This window comes from Grampus griseus (genome assembly GCF_964374135.1).
Source record: "Grampus griseus genome assembly, chromosome: 2".
NCBI classification, from domain to species: Eukaryota; Metazoa; Chordata; class Mammalia; order Artiodactyla; family Delphinidae; genus Grampus; species Grampus griseus.
This window is the reverse complement of record NC_139018.1, coordinates 63,522,369-63,541,671: the sequence shown is the minus strand read 5'-3', so window position 1 is coordinate 63,541,671 and position 19,303 is coordinate 63,522,369. Positions and strand designations below refer to the sequence as shown.

At 37.7% G+C, this 19,303-nt stretch overlaps 1 protein-coding gene across 4 annotated transcripts in view; it reads left to right on the top strand.

Annotated features, from left to right (window-relative positions):
- FAM177A1 (family with sequence similarity 177 member A1) overlaps nt 1-19,303 on the top strand; it is a 28,252-nt gene that overhangs the window by 7,302 nt on the left and 1,647 nt on the right. For 3 of the 4 annotated variants that reach the window (XM_082649473.1, XM_082649475.1, XM_082649472.1), the window contains 3 exons: nt 14,532-14,598; nt 15,696-15,793; nt 17,428-18,132. In XM_082649473.1, coding sequence (XP_082505599.1) covers nt 14,532-14,598; nt 15,696-15,793; nt 17,428-17,634 — 372 coding nt within the window. In that variant the 3' untranslated portion in view covers nt 17,635-18,132. Of the gene's footprint in view, nt 1-14,531; nt 14,599-15,695; nt 15,794-17,427; nt 18,133-19,303 lie in introns of those variants that run through there. The other variant, XM_082649474.1, reaches the window with a different exon arrangement.

The window sequence follows — 19,303 nt, the reverse complement described above, 5'->3', positions numbered from 1 at the left end:
CGAACCCGCATCCCCCGCATCCCCCGCATCGGCAGGCGGACTCCCAACCACTGCGCCACCAGGGAAGCCCCTCACCAGCTAAATTTAAGAATTTCTAAGTTATCAATGATGTGACTGGGGACTTTCCTGGTGGCGCAGTGGTTAAGAATCTGCCTGCCAATGCAGGGAACACGGGTTCGATCCTTGGTCCAGGAAGATCCCACATGCCACGGAGCAACTAAGCCTGTGCACCACAGCTGCTGAAGCCCGCATGCCACAACTACTGAAGCCCACGTGCCTAGAGCCCATGTTCTGCAGCAAGAGAAGCCACCGCAATGAGAAGCCCGTGCACCACAGCGAAGAGTAGCTGCCGCTGGCCGCAACTAGAGAAAGCCCACGCACAGCAGCAAAGACCCAACACAGCCAAAAAGAAATTAAAAAACAAAAACAAAACAAAAAGATGTAACTGTAAAATTATAAGACTAGCTGTACATTTTTTGCAGGGGACACGGTGTACATTTTTTTAAAAGACGTGTTGCCTTTCTAAGTAGTCATTTTGAGAGTTCAGTTGATCAAATATTTATGGACTTTCTAGGTGCTGGTGATACAGCAATGGGCAGTATAAATTTCTGCTTTTATATGCTAGTGGGCAGAAAGGCAATAAGCAAGTATATACTATAATTATCAGACTATGGAAAGTGCTATCAAGAAAATAAAGCAAAGTAGCAGAATAGAGAATTATTAATTTAGATTTGGCTTAAAAAATGTTATTACTAATTTTTCATCAGATTTGGTTCTAAATAAATTCTAGTTATTAAAGCAATATCAGATCCAGATTCTCTGCTATAGACAATATTCAAAGGACTGTGCAGTATACTCTGAAGGCAATTCCAAATGCATGCAGAATATTGTAGAAGTGTTTCATGCAGTGGGAGAATTGTTGAAATAAATGTCTTTCTTTTAAATTACTTTGAAGGGGTTTTTATTTGTCTGTATAAATTTGTGTATATATGTATGGGTTAAAAAGTCTTTGTCTCAAAAATAGTCCTCTATTTACATAGGAATCAGTAATAAAGACATTGCATAGAAAAAATGCATCCTTACTACTTTCCTAAAGGTTTACTCTTTAAAAAAGCTTTACTGAGATGCAGTCCACGTAGCATACATTCATCAATTTAAAATTTGCAGAAGTGGTTTTTAATATATTCACTGATAGACGCAACCATTACCACAGTCAATTTTTAGTACGTTTGCATCACATCAAAAAGAAACCCAGTACCCTTTAGTTATCACTCCCTACCCTTCATCTCCCCAACCCCTGATGACCACTAATCTATTTTCTGTCTATTGATTTCCCTATTACGGACATTTCATATGAACGAACTCGTATGATATGTGATCTTTTGTGACTGGCTTCTTTCACTTAGCGTAACGTTTTCAAGGTTTATCCATGTTATAGCATGTGTCAGAACTTCATTCCTTTTTTTGATATACCATGTTTGTCAGGTCAGAGACATTTGGTTGTTTCTACCTTTTGGCTATTATGAATAATTCAGCTATGAACATTTGTGTACCAGTATTTGTGTGGACGTATGTTTTCATTTCTCTTAGGTATGTACCTATGAGTGGAATTGCTGGGTCATATGATAACTCTATACAGGTATCCCCTGCTTTTTGAAAGTTTGCTTTACACCACTTCGCTTTTATGAAAAACCTACGTTAGTACCTCTTTACGCTAACTGAAAGAAAGCCGAAGAGGATTTTCACTTTTATGAAAAAAGGTAAAAAGCAAAAATAGCGTCCAGAATTTGTTTTACAGTGAGCCCTTGTAGAGGTGGTGGGCACCCTGAACAGTGAGAGAGGCACCTTGAAGCTCCTTCCCAGGGGAACTATACTCAGCATCACAGCATCAAGCCGCCATAGCTTTGAACTGTATCTGTGAGCATTTGTGCTTTGTTTCGATTTATTTTGTTCAGCTGTTTAGTAAGATGTGTCCTAAGGTAATCACTTATTTACTTTACACAATTTTGCGTTATGAAAGGTTTCATAGGAATGCTCTACTTATGGATAGCAGGGAAATCCTGTATTCAGTCATTTGAAGAACCACCAAATTGTTTTCCAAAGTGGCTGCACCATTTAAAATTACTGCCAGCATTGAATGAGGGTTCTGATTTCTCTACATCCTTATCAACACTTGTTACTATCTTTTTTATTCTAGTTGTCCTTGTGGGTGTGAAGTGGCATCTCATTATGGTTTAATTTGCATTTCCCTGGTGGCCAGTGATATTGAGCATCTTTTCATTTGTTTATTGGCCATTTGTATATCATCTTTAGAGAAATGCCTATTCAGATCCCTTGTCTGTTTTTTTTTTCTCTTCTTTCCTTTCTCTCTCCTTGCGGTACGCGGGCCTCTCACTGTTGTGGCCTCTCCCGTTGCAGAGCAGAGGCTCCGGACACGCAGGCTTAGCGGCCATGGCTCACGGGCCCAGCCGCTCCGCGGCTTGCGGGATCCTCCTGGACCGGGGCATGAACCCGCGTCCCCTGCATCGTCAGGCCGACTCTCAACCACTGCGCCACCAGGGAAGCCCACCTGTTTTTAAAAATATTTATTTATTTATGGCTGAGAATCTTTCATTGTGGCGCACGGGCTCTTTGTTGCAGTGTGTGGGCTTCTCTCTAGTTGTGGCACACGGGCTCCAGTGGAAGCTGGGGGTAGAAGGAGCCCTGTGTTCTTAGCTGTACCAGTCTGGCAGTGAATTTCCACTTCACTTTGCCGGGAAGGCCAATGGTCTTGGTTCACTTACTTCATACTCTCATTTTCTTGTCAAATTTTTATTTATTTTCTTGAATAGATGTTTTTTTCATTTGTAGTATATCCTTAGGACCATTTCCAGAGGGTTTAAATGTTTATTTTAAATAATTTTCACCAGTTTCACTGGGTAGTGGGTCCACAGAGTTCCTCCTGCTGTTGTGCTGTAAGTCCATATCCACTCCTAAAATAGTTAATTACCTTGTATATAGTATGTTGTCTTTCGAATTTATTTGAATTTTTAGGCCTAAACTAAGACAAGAAACCTGGGTGATAAGAAACCTGTCTGTTTCCTTCGCTGGGAGGCGGCATGCATAGTCAGAGCTGGTTTCAGTTCTGGCTTAGTCCTGGAGTAGTCACCTCCCTGTGTTGACGACTTAATCCCACTGCACTTCAGGTCTCACGACTACAAAAAAAAGATAACCTTTGGCTCATCTACATTAAGAATTGTTTTTGAAGATTGAAAAGATAGTACATATGAAGACTCATTGAAAAATGACTAAGAACTATATACATGTAAGGTAGTATTAGATAACAAAGCAAATACAGTAGGTAGCACAAGGAATCTCGCTCAAAAGGTAATTTTAGAACTCTATTGGAATTTGAAAACCCATGACTAAATTTAACAATTTTCCCTACATTCCTTATTCAAGAATCATTTGAAAGTTTATGAAATTAACTTGTTTGGCTTCATTCCTGAAATATCCATTTTGAAGTTTTAAAGTTATATTTTCCTTGGTGGTAATTGTGTCTCCTAGAGTATAGTGATTTTTTTAGGCAACGAGGAGCTGCTATTGTATACTAATACCATATATATGTGTGTGTGTGTGTGTGTGTGTATAAATACTGCCAGTAGGAAGCTTATGTTATAAACTTAGTTGGAAGCTGAGAGCTGACATTATACTTCACTTTTACATAAAATTTTCAGAAAAAAATCTGGTACCGTTCATGAAGAATTTGTAATTAGCAAATAGGACTATCTATGTTGGCTAAGTTAACCAAGGCCAAAAGAAACAATTACTTAAATCTTTTGCTAAAAGAGATACAATTCATTTTTTGGATATTTTTAATTGCTGCCTGAACTATAGATATCTTCGTTTGGTTTATTACTTATGCATGCACATGTTAATGTTAGTCATCATTTTTTTTAATGCTGTAGTTTAATGTAGACTTATGGTCGTAAAGCAAACTTGCAGATAGTGGTTTCCTCTTTAATGGGGACACTTAGGTTGTTTCCATGTCTTGGCTACTGTAAATAATGCTGCCACTAACAAGAGAGTGGAAATACCTCTTCGAGATTCTAATTTCAGTTCTTTTGGATAAATACCCAGAAGTGGAATTGCTGGATCATTTGGTGTTTGTATTTTATTTTTTGAGGAACCACCCTACTGTTTTCCATAATGGCTGCACCATTTTACATTCCCACCAACGGCGTCCAAGGGTTCTAATTTCTTTACATACTCACCAACACTTGTCTTTTTTTAAAATAATAATCATCCTAGCAGCTGTTTATAATTAAAGACAGACCTAGCATCACTTAATGTGCAAAGCAGACTTTCCAATTTCTATTGGCTTCTAATGCGTCGTAAATCTGATAGGACACAGGAATTTGGAAAAGGTATTGTATATTTACATAGTAGATATGTAGAACAGACCCAATTAAAGAAAAACCCTGATATCTAAAATAAAGATTTAAGAATAATACTCCTGGGACTTCCCTGGTGGCACAGTGGTTAAGAATCCGCCTGCCAATGCAGGGGACACGGGTTTGAGCCCTGGTCCAGGAAGATCCCACATGCAGTGGAGCAACTAAGCCCGTGCACCCAGAACTACTGAGCCTGTGCTCTAGAGCCCGCGAGCCAGAACTACTGAGCGCACGAGCCACAACTACTGAAGCCCGTGTGCCTAGAGCCCATGCTCCGCAACAAGAGAAGCCACCGCAATGAGAAGCCTGCGCACCACAATGAAGAGTAGCCCCCTCTTGCCGCAACTAGAGAAAGCCTGCGCGCAGCAACAAAGACCCAATGCAGTCAAAAATAAATAAATAAATAAATAAATAAAAGACTAATACTCCTGGCATATGATACTTGATAGAAAGTAAGAAATGGAGACCTAGATCTTTTTACAATCTTATAATTGTTTTCCTTAGATTTTACCTTAGATGAACGTTAAGAGTAAACATATTTCCAGTAATTCCTTTAACCATTGATTTAGTTTTGCTTAGGGTTCCTTAAATATGTGTATATGTGTGTATCTAACTATACATATTAAAAACTTTGATTATGCACATAACTGTTACCTATATAAATGGACTGATGCCTTTCTTAATATAGTCAGAACTCAAAATTATCTGGGCTCATTTTTGCCTATCAAATTTTTAAAAAGGAAAAGAACAATATACTGTAATGAGGGTACAAGGGAATGGACAATCTCATACATTACTGCTGAATATTTATTGGTAAATTTTCTGGTGTGAAGTTTTGCATTGTGAAGGGAGAGCTTTCCAAATGATTATATTTTTGACCTAGTTATTCCACCCTTAAGAATTTAAGCATTTGGGAAATATGCTTAATATTTTCAATATAGTAAATGGGAAAAACAGCAGGATAGAAAAAGTATAGCAATGTTGTAAAACACATATATGCTGAGGAAAAGACTGGGAAAAATATACTAAGATGTTAATGATAATTATCTATGGACGGTGGAAAAATGGGTGACTTAAATTTTCTTTATACTTTTTCCATTTTGTGTTATTGCAATAAATGAGCATTACTTTTATAATTTAAAAATAAGTTGTTTCAAAACAAAAGATAGCAAGTCTTAATAGTTCTTTATTAAGGAAGAGATGGAAAATTATGTAGGAAGAAATAGGTAATTAAATTTTTGAAGAAAGAGATGAATCTACTTGAGTTTGCGCTCATAAATTGGAAGTCTTAAAGACTCAAGATCTTGTCCCAGTTCTTCTGTTACTGGGATGGTGGTGGCGGTAGTGATGCTGGCAGTGGTGGCAGTGTTCCAGTGTAGACTCTGGGTCAGTGTCTGCACAAAGGGCCCTATCCATTCATTCTGTATAACTCTGTGTGATAATGATAGATGGTATTCAGGAATCCATATCCAGTGTCTCAGCTCTGGAGCAGGTTTGACTCTTTGGTAGTTGCAGCCTGGATATTAGCAATTGTTCTCTCTAGAAACAACCCCAGGAGAATTGGTCCACTGAGAAATGCATGCTTTTCTCCAAAAGCATGCTGAGTCCTTTTCTAACTAGTTTCTTGGCCTTATCACTTATTATGTGTTATAGAAATTGCTTCCATTCCCTATGTATCTGTACTGTCCCATTTGCTGTTAAAAAAAAAAGTAAACACTAAAGTCAGAGCATCTTAAGCAGAGCCCCTAAACAGAGCCCCTTATCCCCACCTAAGAGATGCCTCCTGCACTGAATGTAGAAGATATAGCAGGTTTTTATCAGGGAGTGAGAAATGTACAGTGTTTTCTTGACTGTATTTGTTTGCTTGGACATCCATTCTTTTTTTTTTTTTTTTAACATCTTTATTGGGGTATAATTGCTTTACAATGGTGTGTTAGTTTCTGCTTTATAACAAAGTGAATCAGTTATACATATACATATGTTCCCATATCTCTTCCCTCTTGCGTCTCCCTCCCTCCCACCCTCCCTATCCCACCCCTCCAGGCGGTCACAAAGCACCGAGCCGATATCCCTGTGCCATGCGGCTGCTTCCCACTAGCTATCTACCTTACCTTTGTTAGTGTGTATATGTCCATGACTCTCTCTCGCCCTGTCACAGCTCACCCTTCCCCCTCCCCATATCCTCAAGTCCGTTCTCCAGTAGGTCTGTGTCTTTATTCCTGTCTTACCCCTAGGTTCTTCATGACATTTTTTTTTTCTTCTTAAATTCCATATATATGTGTTAGCATACGGTATTTGTCTTTTTCTTTCTGACTTACTTCACTCTGTATGACAGACTCTAGGTCTATCCACCTCATTACAAATAGCTCCATTTCGTTTCTTTTTATGGCTGAGTAATATTCCATTGTATATATGTGCCACATCTTCTTTATCCATTGATCCGATGATGGGCACTTAGGTTGTTTCCATCTCCAGGCTATTGTAAATAGAGCTGCAATGAACATTTTGGTACATGACTCTTTTTGAATTATGGTTTTCTCAGGGTATATGCCCAGTAGTGGGATTGCTGGGTCATATGGTAGTTCTATTTGTAGTTTTTTAAGGAACCTCCATACTGTTCTCCATAGTGGCTGAACCAATTCACATTCCCACCAGCAGTGCAAGAGGGTTCCCTTTTCTCCACACCCTCTCCAGCATTTATTGTTTCTAGATTTTTTGATGATGGCCATCCTGACTGGTGTGAGATGATATCTCATTGTAGATTTGATTTGCATTTCTCTAATGATTAGTGATGTTGAGCATTCTTTCATATGTTTGTTGACAGTCTGTGTATCTTCTTTGGAGAAATGTCTATTTAGGTCTTCTGCCCATTTTTGGATTGGGTTGTTTGTTTTTTTGTTATTGAGTTGCATGAGCTGCTTGTAAATTTTGGAGATGAATCCTTGGTCAGTTGCTTCATTTGCAAATATTTTCTCCCATTCTGAGGGTTGTCTTTTGGTCTTGTTTATGGTTTCTTTTGTTGTGCAAAAGCTTTGAAGTTTCATTAGGTCCCATTTGTTTATTTTTGTTTTTATTTCCATTACTCTAGGAGGTGGGTCAGAAAGGATCTTGCTGTGATTTATGTCATAGAGTGTTCTGCCTATATTTTCCTCTAAGAGTTTGATAGTTTCTCGCCTTACATTTAGGTCTTTAATCCATTTTGAGCTTATTTTTGTGTATAGTGTTAGGGAGTGATCTAATCTCATACTTTTAGATGTATCTGTCCAGTTTTCCCAGCACCACTTATTGAAGAGGCTGTCCTTTCTGCACTGTACATACCTGCCTCCTTTATCAAAGATAAGGTGTCCATATGTGTGTGGGTTTATCTCTGGGCTTTCTATCCTGTTCCATTGATCTATCTTCCTGTTTTTCTGCCAGTACCATACTGTCTTGATTACTGTAGCTTTTTAGTATAGTCTGAAGTCTGGGAGGCTGATTCCTCCAGCTCCTTTTTTCGTTCTCAAGATTGCTTTGGCTATACGGGGTCTTTTGTGTTTCCATACAAATTGCGAAATTTTTTGTTCTAGTTCTGTGAAAAATGCCAGTGGTAGTTTGATAGGGATTGCATTGAATCTATAGATTGCTTTGGGTAGTAGAGTCATTTTCACTATGTTGATTCTTCCAATCCAAGAACATGGTATATCTCTCCATCTATTTGTATCATCTTTAATTTCTTTCATCAGTGTCTTATAATTTTCTGCATACGGGTCTTTTGTCTCCTTAGGTAGGTTTATTCCTAGATATTTTATTCTTTTTGTTGCAGTGGTAAATGGGAGTGTTTTCTTGATTTCACTTTCAGATTTTTCATCATTAGTATATAGGAATGCCAGAGATTTCTGTGCATTAATTTTGTATCCTGCTACTTTACCAAATTCATTGATTAGCTCTAGTAGTTTTCTGGTAGCATCTTTAGGATTCTCTATGTATAGTATCATGTCATCTGCAAACAGTGACAGCTTTACTTCTTCTTTTCCGATTTGGATTCCTTTTATTTCCTTTTCTTCTCTGATTGCTGTGGCTAAATAAGAATAAGAGTGGTGAGAGTGGGCAACCTTGTCTTGTTCCTGATCTTAGTGGAAATGCTTTCAGTTTTTCACCATTGAGGATGATGTTGGCTGTGGGCTTGTCATATGTGGCTTTTATTATGTTGAGGAAAGTTCCCTCTATGCCTACTTTCTGCAGGGTTTTTATCATAAATGGGTGTTGAATTTTGTCAAAAGCTTTCTCTGCATCTATTGAGATGATCATATGGTTTTTATCCTTCAATTTGTTAATATGGTGTATCACGTTGATTGATTTGCGTACATTGAAGAATCCTTGCATTCCTGGAATAAACCCCACTTGATCATGGTGTATGATCCTTTTAATGTGCTGTTGGATTCTGTTTCCTAGTATTTTGTTGAGCATTTTTGCATCTATGTTCATCAGTGATATTTGCCTGGTGTTTTCTTTCTTTGTGACATCCTTGTCTGGTTTTGGTATCAAGGTAATGGTGGCCTCATAGAAGGGATTTGGGAGTGTTCCTCCCTCTGCTATATTTTGGAAGAGTTTGAGAAGGATAGGTGTTAGTTCTTCTCTAAATGCTTGATAGAATTCGCCTGTGAAGCCATCTGGTCCTGGGCTTTTGTTTGTTGGAAGATTTTTAATCACAGTTTCAATTTCAGTGCTTGTGATTGGTTTGTTCGTATTTTCTATTTCTTCCTGATTCAGTCTTGGCAGGTTGTGCATTTCTAAGAATTTGTCCATTTCTTCCAGATTGTCCATTTTATTGGCATAGAGTTGCTTGTAGTAATCTCTCATGATCTTTTTTATTTCTGCAGTGTCAGTTGTTACTTCTCCTTTTTCATTTCTAATTCTATTGATTTGAGTCTTCTCCCTTTTTTTCTTGATGAGTCTGGCTAGTGGTTTATCTGTTTTGTTTATCTTCTCAAAGAACCAGCTTTTAGTTTTATTGATCTTTGCTATTTTTTCCTTCATTTCTTTTTCATTTATTTCTGATCTGATTTTTATGATTTCTTTCCTTCTGCTAGCTTTGGGGTTTGTTTGTTCTTCTTTCTCTAATTGCTTGAGGTGCAAGGTTAGGTTGTTTATTCAAGATGTTTCCTGCTTCTTAAGGTGGGCTTGTATTGCTATAAACTTCCCCCTTAGAACTGCTTTTGCTGCATCCCATAGGTTTTGGGTCGTTGTGTCTCCATTGTCATTTGTTTCTAGGTATTTTTTGATTTCCTCTTTGATTTCTTCAGTGATCACTTCATTATTAAGTAGTGTATTGTTTAGCCTCCATGTGTTTGTATTTTTTACAGATCTTTTCCTGTAATTGATATCTAGTCTCATGGCGTTGTGGTCGGAAAAGATACTTGATACAATTTCAATTTTCTTAAATTTACCAAGGCTTGATTTGTGACCCAAGATATGATCTATCCTGGAGAATGTTCCATGAGCACTTGAGAGAAATGTATATTCTGTTGTTTTTGGATGGAGTGTCCTATAAATATCAATTAAGTCCATCTTGTTTAATGTATCATTTAAAGCTTGTGTTTCCTTATTTATTTTCATTTTGGCTGATCTGTCCATGGGTGAAAGTGGGGTGTTAAAGTCCCCTACTATGAATGTGTTACTGTCGATTTCCCCTTTTATGGCTGTTAGTATTTGCCTTATGTATTGAGGTGCTCCTACGTTGGGTGCATAAATATTTACAATTGTTATATCTTCTTCTTAGATCGATCCCTTGATCATTATGTAGTGTCCTTCTTTGTCTCTTCTAATAGTCCTTATTTTAAAGTCTATTTTGTCTGATATGAGAATTGCTACTCCAGCTTTCTTTTGGTCTCCATTTGCATGGAATATCTTTTTCCATCCCCTTACTTTCAGTCTGTATGTGTCTCTAGGTCTGAAGTGGGTCTCTTGTAGACAGCATATATAAGGGTCTTGTTTTTGTATCCATTCAACCAATCTGTGTCTTTTGGTGGGAGCATTTAGTCCATTTATATTTAAGGTAATTATCGATATGTATGTTCCTATCCCCATTTTCTTAATTGTTTTGGGTTCGTTATTATAGGTCTTTTCCTTCTCTTGTGTTTCTTTTCTAGAGAAGTTCCTTTAGCATTTGTTGTAAAGCTGGTTTGGTGGTGCTGAACTCTCTCAGCTTTTGCTTGTCTGTAAAGGTTTTAATTTCTCCACCAAATCTGAATGAGATCCTTGCTGGGTAGAGTAGTCTTGGTTGCAGGTTTTTCTCCTTCATCACTTTCAGTATGTCCTGCCACTCCCTTCTGGCTTGTAGGGTTTCTGCTGAGAGATCAGCTGTTAACCTTATAGGGATTCCCTTGTGTGTTATTTGTTGTTTTTCCCTTGCTGCTTTTAATATGTTTTCTTTGTATTTAATTTTTGACAGTTTGATTAATATGTGTCTTGGCATATTTCTCCTTGGATTTATCCTGTATGGGACTCTCTGTGCTTCCTGGACTTGATTAACTATTTCCTTTCCCATATTAGGGAAGTTTTCAACTATAATCTCTTCAAATATTTTCTCACTCCCTTTCTTTTTCTCTTCTTCTTCTGGAACCCCTATAATTCAAATGTTGGTGCGTTTAATGTTGTCCCAGAGGTCTCTGAGACTGTCCTCAGTTCTTTTCATTCTTTTTTCTTTATTCTGCTCTGCAGTAGTTATTTCCACTATTTTATCTTCCAGGTCACTTATCCGTTCTTCTGCCTCAGTTATTCTGCTATTGATCCCATCTAGAGTACTTTTAATTTCATTTATTGTGTTGTTCATCGTTGCTTGTTTCATCTTTATTTCTTCTAGGTCCTTGTTAACTGTTTCTTGCATTTTGTCCATTCTATTTCCAAGATTTTGGATCATCCTTACTATCATTATTCTGAATTCTTTTTCAGGTAGACTGCCTATTTCCTCTTCATTTGTTAGGTCTGGTACATTTTTATCTTGCTCCTTTATCTGCTGTGTGTTTTTCTGTCTTCTCATTTTGCTTATCTTACTGTGTTTGGGGTCTCCTTTTTGCAGGCTGCAGGTTCATAGTTCCCGCTGTTTTTGATGTCTGCCTCCAGTGGCTAAGATTGGTTCAGTGGGTTGTGTAGACTTTCTGGTGGAGGGGACTAGTGCCTGTGTTGTGGTGGATGAGGCTGGATCTTGTCTCTCTAGTGGGCAGGTTCACGTCTGGTGGTGTGTTTTGGGGTGTCTGTGGCCTTATTATGATTTTTGGCAGCCTCTCTGCTAATGGGTGGGGTTGTGTTCCTGTTTTGCTAGTTGTTTGGCATAGGTTGTCCAGCACTGTAGCTTGCTGGTCGTTGAGTGAAGCTGGGTGCTGGTGTTAAGATGGAGGTCTCTGGGAGATTTTCGCCGTTTGATATTATGTGGAGCTGGGAGGTCTCTTGTTGACCAGTGTCCTGAAGTTGGCTCTCCTACCTCAGAGGCAGAGCTCTGACTCCTGGCTGGAGCACCAAGAGCCTTTCATCCACACGACTCAGAATAAAAGGGAGAAAAAGTAGAGAGAATAAGTAGAAGTATGAAGAAAGAAAGAAAGAAAGGAGGGAAGGAAGGAAGGAAGAAAGAAAGATAGAAAGAAGCAAAGAAGGAAAGAAGGCAAGAAGGAAAGAAAGGAGGGAGGGAGGAAGGAAGGAAGGAGGGAAGGAAGGAAAAAAGACAGAAAGAAGATACAGTAAAATAAAATAAAGTATAATAAAGTTATTGAATTAAAAAATAATTATTTAGAAAAAAAAGGGGACGGATAGAACCTTTAGGACAAATGTTGGAAGCAAAGCTATACAGACAAAATCTTACACAGAAGCATACACATACACCCTCACAAAAAGAGGTAAAGGGGAAACAATCATAAATCTTGCTCTCAGAGACCACCTCCTCAATTTGGGATGATTCGTTGTCTAAAGGAGGGAAGGAAGGAAGGAAGGAAGGAAAGAAAGAAAGAAAGAAAGAAAGAAAGAAAGAAGGTAAAGTATAATAAAGTTATTAAAATTAATTATTAAGAAAAAAATTAAAGAAAACATGGACGGATAGAACCCTAGGACAAATGGTGGAAGCAAAACTATACAGACAAGATCTCACACAGAAGCGTACACATACACATTCACAAAAAAAGGAAAAGGGGAAAAAATCATAGATGTTGCTCTCGAAGCCCACCTCCTCAATTTGGGATGATTCGTTGTCTATTCATGTATTCCACAGATCCCGAGTACATCAAGTTGATTGTGGAGCTTTAATCTGCTGTTTCTGAGGCTGCTGGGAGAGATTTCTATTTCTCTTCTTTGTTCTCACAGCTCACAGGGGCTCAGCTTTGGATTTGGCCCTGCCTCTGCGTGTAGGTCGCTGGACATCGTCTGTTTTTTGTTTTGGGGAGGTCTGAGGTCTCCTGCCAGCCTTCAGTAGGTGTCCTGTAGGAGTTGTTCCACTTGTAGATGTATTTCTGGTGTATCTGTGGGGAGGAAGGTGATCTCCGCGTCTTACTCTTCCGCCATCTTCCCAGCATTCGGACATCCATTCTTGTGTAAAGAGAAACTCAGGAGCTACCTTACTTGTGTGTCTTTTCAGAAATGTTATCACAGGAATTGATATACCTACTTTTCATTGAAAGACTATGTTACATGTTTACTCCTGTCTGCTTTAGCCCATCTGCCCAGTCTTACAGATATTCCTTTTTAAAAAAATATTTAAAATATAGAACTTTATTTTTAAATTAATTTGCATAAGAAGTTGTTAAGACAGACAGTGGCCACTCAAAATGACTTTGAAAACCCTGAGGTGAAAAATTTTCCTTAACCAGCAAGAAAGGAAATAACACCGAAATTGGCAACTTCGTTAGCTTTAGACAGCGGAAAAGGAAGATACTTCCATTTCACCAATAGAGAAAAAAGGGTCATTTCCAGTGTCTACAGTTTTCAGTATTACAGATATTCTTGTATATGCTTTTTTAACGCCCTTATAATCATCAGCATATCTTATCTAAGAAGATTATGGACAGGTTTATCTTTTCCTTCTCTCCCTGGAACCAATATTCAAATAATTACTAATGTGTTTGATCGATTGTAGGCTCTATACTATGTTTTCTTTTCATAAACAAAAATATTGGTATGATGAATCATGCTCCTATTACTGATTTCATCCACAGAGGCAAACTGTCATCTATGTGGCAAGCTTCACAAAAGTATTCTATGGAATTACCAAGGTTAACTATGCAGGTGTGTAGTGTAGATTGCATTCTGCCAGTGGTCCTAGCCTACCAAATAGATACTAAACTTTTCTTGGGTTATATGCTCTAGTCCCCCTTTTTTTTTTTTTTTTTGCGGTATGCGGACCTCTCACTGTTGTGGCCTCTCCCATTGTGGAGCACAGGCTCTGGACGTGCAGGCTCAGCGGCCACGGCTCACGAGCCTAGCCGCTCCGTGGCATGTGGAATCCTCCCGGACCCAGGCACGAACCCATGTCCCCTGCATCGGCAGGCGGACTCTGAACCACTGCGCCACCAGAGAAGCCCTCTAGTCCCTTTTTAATCCTTGAAGGAACAGCAACAAAAAAACCTCATCTTGCCACTTACTGGTTACTTATTTTCCCACCATTAAAAGTTCATTTAATGTGCCCTTAATCTGCTTAATTTCTCTGAACCTTAACTTCCCCACTAAATCATACGTGTGTTGTACTGTATGATTTCTTAGATCCCTTTCCATTGACTGTACGCACTCTCTGGTGTGCTTTTGAACAATGAAGACAAAAAAGCAACAAGACAGGAGAAAGGAAGGCTCTGGATAACTCGTAAATAATTAAGGTTATGACTTAACCAACTCCATTTCAGTGGCTGCTGCTTTTTTTGGTTATTCTGTGGACTTAAGGTGGTGATAGTTGTATGGGTGAATGTAAAATGTCTTTGTGACATTCTCTCTACAAAGCTTTTAATTTTTTTATTGGATTGTACTCTGTTTATAGTATCATCTATAGAATATTCTAAGTGCCCACCAAGTATTTCACTACTTTCTGGCCTAAATGTATAGAATGAATTTAGGTGTGAATGTTGCTAACCTAACCTCTTGTTGCAGACAAAACTTACCTGGGGCCCCTACTTATGGTTTTACATGCTTCGTGCTGCCACATCAACCCTCTCAGGTATTATTTTTTTGTTTGAATATTGTATAACCACTATAATATGCTCCCAGAACAGGAGCTTTGCTAAATAGGGTGTTTCAAAATTGAAGGAGAAACAATTGGGGGTTAGTCACTCCCTTCTCAGCAGCTAGCTAGCTAGCTAGCTCACATTGGAAGATATTAATCTAACTTGTATTTCATCTTAAAACATTTTTTAACTTCTGGATATGCTTTAAAAAAAGGACTAAAAAATAGCTATATTAATTTAGATACAATTTTCATGTTCTTGAAACTTTCCTGTTAGCAGTTATTTTGCTATTTTGCCATTTGATTCCCTGATATTGTTCTCATTCTAACTGCTTATTCTAAAGCCTGTAGTTATAATTCATTTATGTTTTATTTGATTAATATTTCATTTCTTAAGTTGAGATATAACTAAGTCATATTTGAAGGAAATGAATTATCAACTTATGACTTAATCATGCTAACTTTAAATATGCGTTTTAAATCATAAAACTTTCCTCTGCTTCCCATTTTAACTCCCCCGTAGCTTCTACCACTTTATGCCTTTCATTAGATCTAAACGTGAATAATAATTCATTCAACAAACATTTACTGAGCTCTCAATATATGCTAGACAGTCTAGTATAATGAAAAGAACATGAGCTTTACATTCAGACCTGGATTGAACTTTGGATCTGCTTTGTCCGCTTGGGCCAGTTCTTCAACTTGAGTCTAACCTTTCATAGTGCCTGGCATGTGGCAGGCGCTCAGTGAGTACTATAGTATAATCCATTCCTTTCTCCCAGCCTAGTGATATCCCAGCCCTCTGAGAGTATACATTTTTCTTGAAGAAATAGACATCTAACAGATAATTATAACACCTGGTGATAAGTTTTATAGTCAGAGGTATGAGTAGTGGTATTGGGAGCCCAGAAGGAGCCACTAGTGCTTCTTGGGGAAATCAAGGAAGATACACAAAGGAGATGTACTGAATGTTCATTATCTCCCCGAGGGCAGGGAGTGTAACTTTTGTATTCGTACAGTGCTTTGAGCATAGAAAGGGCTCAAGAAATGTTTATGGAATTATGTAAGTCATTTAACTTTTGTATTTTTAGTGTGTGACTTTCTCGGAGAGAAGATTGCATCTGTTTTGGGCATCAGCACCCCAAAATACCAGTATGCCATTGATGAGTATTACCGGATGAAGAAGGAGGTGTGTCTCCTTTTTACATTTTCTTGATTCAGTTTGGTTTGCTGTGGACTTCATGGGTTGCATAATGAAGACATGTATCCTCTAGCTGCCCCAAAGATAGCTCCCTTATACTAGGCATTTCATTCTCGAGTCATTAATTTCTTTATCAAATTAGCATACATTTTAGAATTTTTTAATACTGAAATTCCCCTACAATCTATGTGCACAATTAAGCTAGATTTCATGTGCTAGTTGCTGTGAGAGGTGCCTTAGATATGTTATTTAATTTAATCTTCACACACCTCTCTTTGAATTATTATTCCAAATTTTAGATGAGGAAACAAGACCTGGTCTCTGTACTTAGGACACATAGACTGGATGTGGGAGAAGTGGAAGGGGTTTGATGCACGGGAAATGACCAATACTAGAAATGTGTAAGTGCCAGTTGTTAAGGCACAAAGATATGAGGCAATTTTGTGCGCAGATGTCGTGAGGTCTTAGGGTGAGGGTGAAATGAGTTTACCTTTAAAGAGTGAGAAAGCTTTAGCATTTAAGAGTGTGGGCTCGAGAACCAAGTGCTCTGCCACTTCTAACTTTGTAACCTTGGGCAAGACACTTAACCTATATAAGCTGCAGTTTCCTTGCCTTTGTAATGAGGAAAATTGCAGCATCCATGCTCAGGGTTGCTCTAAGGATTAAATGAGTTACTATGTAAAATGCTTAGGGCAGCACAGGGTGTATATTGGTGAGCTTGAAATAAATATTAGAATCTTTCATTACTCCTTCAAGCAAACAAGGAGGGCAATTCGGGTAAAGCTACAATGTAGAGGCATGAATCTAGATAGCTCAGCTCAGCTGACTGTATTTGTTATGTGGTTTCAAAAATGTTTTACGAACAAATGAGTGTTTTTAACTCTACTAGCCTTGTTTAGAGCCTCATTACCTCATCTGGACTATTGTGATAGTCTCCTAAATGGTCTTTCTCCTTCACTCTCAGAAAATCTCTAGATTAATCATCCTGACAGGTTACTCACTCTGTACTGACTCACCATACTACAGGGCCAATGCAAATGCCACCATTTCCTCCATCAGTTTAGCAGTTCTGGAACTAGAAGTTATTTACTCTCTAAATCTCTATAGTGGTTATTCCTTTCTGTTTTAATACTCTTCTTAAATGTCTTAACTTCATTCCTAGATTGTAAACTTCTTGAGGGCAGGGACTGCCTTATCTGTCTACTAGGTGCTTATGGGAACACTAACCATGCTATATCACTTAAGTGAATAGACCACCCTATTCCACTGAATAGGCTGACATCCTGTAACTGTAGTGATACAGTATTAGTTAATGTTTTATTTAGATTAGAATTAACCTGAAGAGATCCAGCCCATGTCAAAGTTAATTCAGGTCTCATCTAAGCAGTGCTATACTGTGTTTTAAAAATAGCTTCACTACATATACTTCATACAATAGTTTTCATTTCAATTTGGAAACAGGGGAAGGAGAAGTATGTCTTGTCTTAATTGGATGAAACTGAATTGGACATGACACTAATGTTTTGGTTAATAAAAAGCCATAAGCAGCTGAAAGTGGGAGAAAAATACTATTCCTTTTGGACATTTGTATTTCAACTATTCTTGATATTTCCTCCTTTTAGGAGGAAGAAGAAGAAGAAGAAAACAGGATGTCTGAAGAAGCAGAAAGACAATACCAGCAAAATAAGCTGCAGGCTGATTCCATTGTTCAGTCAGATCAACCAGAAACACTTGTATCCAGTTCATTTGTGAATCTCAATTTTGAAATGGAGGGAGACTGTGAAGTAATTATGGAGAGCAAACAAAATCCAGTCTCTGTCCCTCCATAGAATGAAATGACCATCAAACTTCTAAGGTAGTTTTTATACCAGGAACTTTCACACTCTCTATTCAGTGGGACTTAATAGTTATTTATATTTTAAATTATTAAGTTATCTGGAAAGGGCAGAATGTTTCTTTATTCTTAGGCTCTATCTAGCAAAAGCCAGATCTGAAATTTGGGTATTTGTACTATGCTTTTACTGTCAGATTAGTGCTTTGGTTTTAAAATGATCTTTTAAAAAAAGTTAAGGACATTCTAGAACCCTAACCACCAATTAAGAAGAGTTAAATTATCAAGCTTGTCTGTTATTTGTGTAAGAAAAAAAAATAGGTTAAGTTGCTGAATAAGGCTAACTGGAGCTGATATTCATAGTCTCAGATTAAAATGAGGATTTTTCTCCTAGATCTTCTCATGTTATGTCTTTCTTACATTTATATATCTAACCATTCATTTCATACTAAGGATGGTTCACTGAATGTGTAATAAAAGTAGCAAGATGAAAGCATTTTGAATTTTCTTTCCTTGAGAATTAACTTTATTTCATGGGAAGGTGATTGAGTTTATAACGCCACCAAATCTTAAGATGGGTTTCCATTTTTTAATGAAGGTTAATCTTAATGTATTTGTATTCAAATGGTAATACCTAGTGATTACCCACGTGGCATCCTGTTTATGTCACTCTTTCAGCCCTGAATGCCTCCTGTGGGTCAAGATTGGGGGACAGATGAAGACTTAACCCTCCAGGGCACACTGTTAAATATTGTACAATGTGCGATGGTAGCATAATGAAGTTACCTGTCATTCACCACTTCGAAGCAACAACAGTGGATGGTTCGCTTGACCCAGTTGGCCATCTCTGTACCCACTGTGCCATTAGCAGACCTTACAAAAGTATAATATGAAACTAATTTTGAAAATACTTCTATATGTGTTCAGGATCTTATATCTGTATGACTTAGATTTATAACTAAATGTGGATAAGGAGGAATATGTAGAGTATTTCAGATATGCTGCTCTTAAAAACCTATTCACAAACTTAAAGAGTTTTTAGGATTATGGTTGTTAATAGCCTTCTAAATAGCGTTAAGCTTTCAATCTTAACTATATCTATGTAGCTTCAAAGAAACAACATAGCTACAGTGGGCTTATTATGGAAGTCTGTTAGCAATGAACATGAACATCTGCCCACTAAGTTCTTCAACTGAAATTTGAAGAATTTAGGAAAGATAATTCTTCATTAGGAATCCTCAGTTACATGGATTCATGGTATGGTGGTTCATGGCATGTGACGGTGATCTTTTTGGTCATGGGTATAAACTATATAATTTAGTGCTTAAAGGATTGTCAGATTATGTAATATCATAAATTATAGTTTACTAGTAGCTCTAAACAATGCTAATCTGATGTGTTCCCTATAATTTTTATCTTCATTTGAGAAGATATTCAAGCTCAAATATTTATTTGGTTAACCTGTAAAGGCAAGCATATCTAAAGGCGATCTGAATCTTCTCTCCCTAGAGGCACTAGATCTAAGAGTTGACTCAGAAACTTTTCTGATTGTAGTAGAAGGAAGATAATGATTAATGAAGGTTTTACATTTCTTGAATTTTACTTTTTCTACTTGTCCAACAGTGGCCAGTTTGTAATGTTTATACAGTTATTCACTGTGCCTTAAA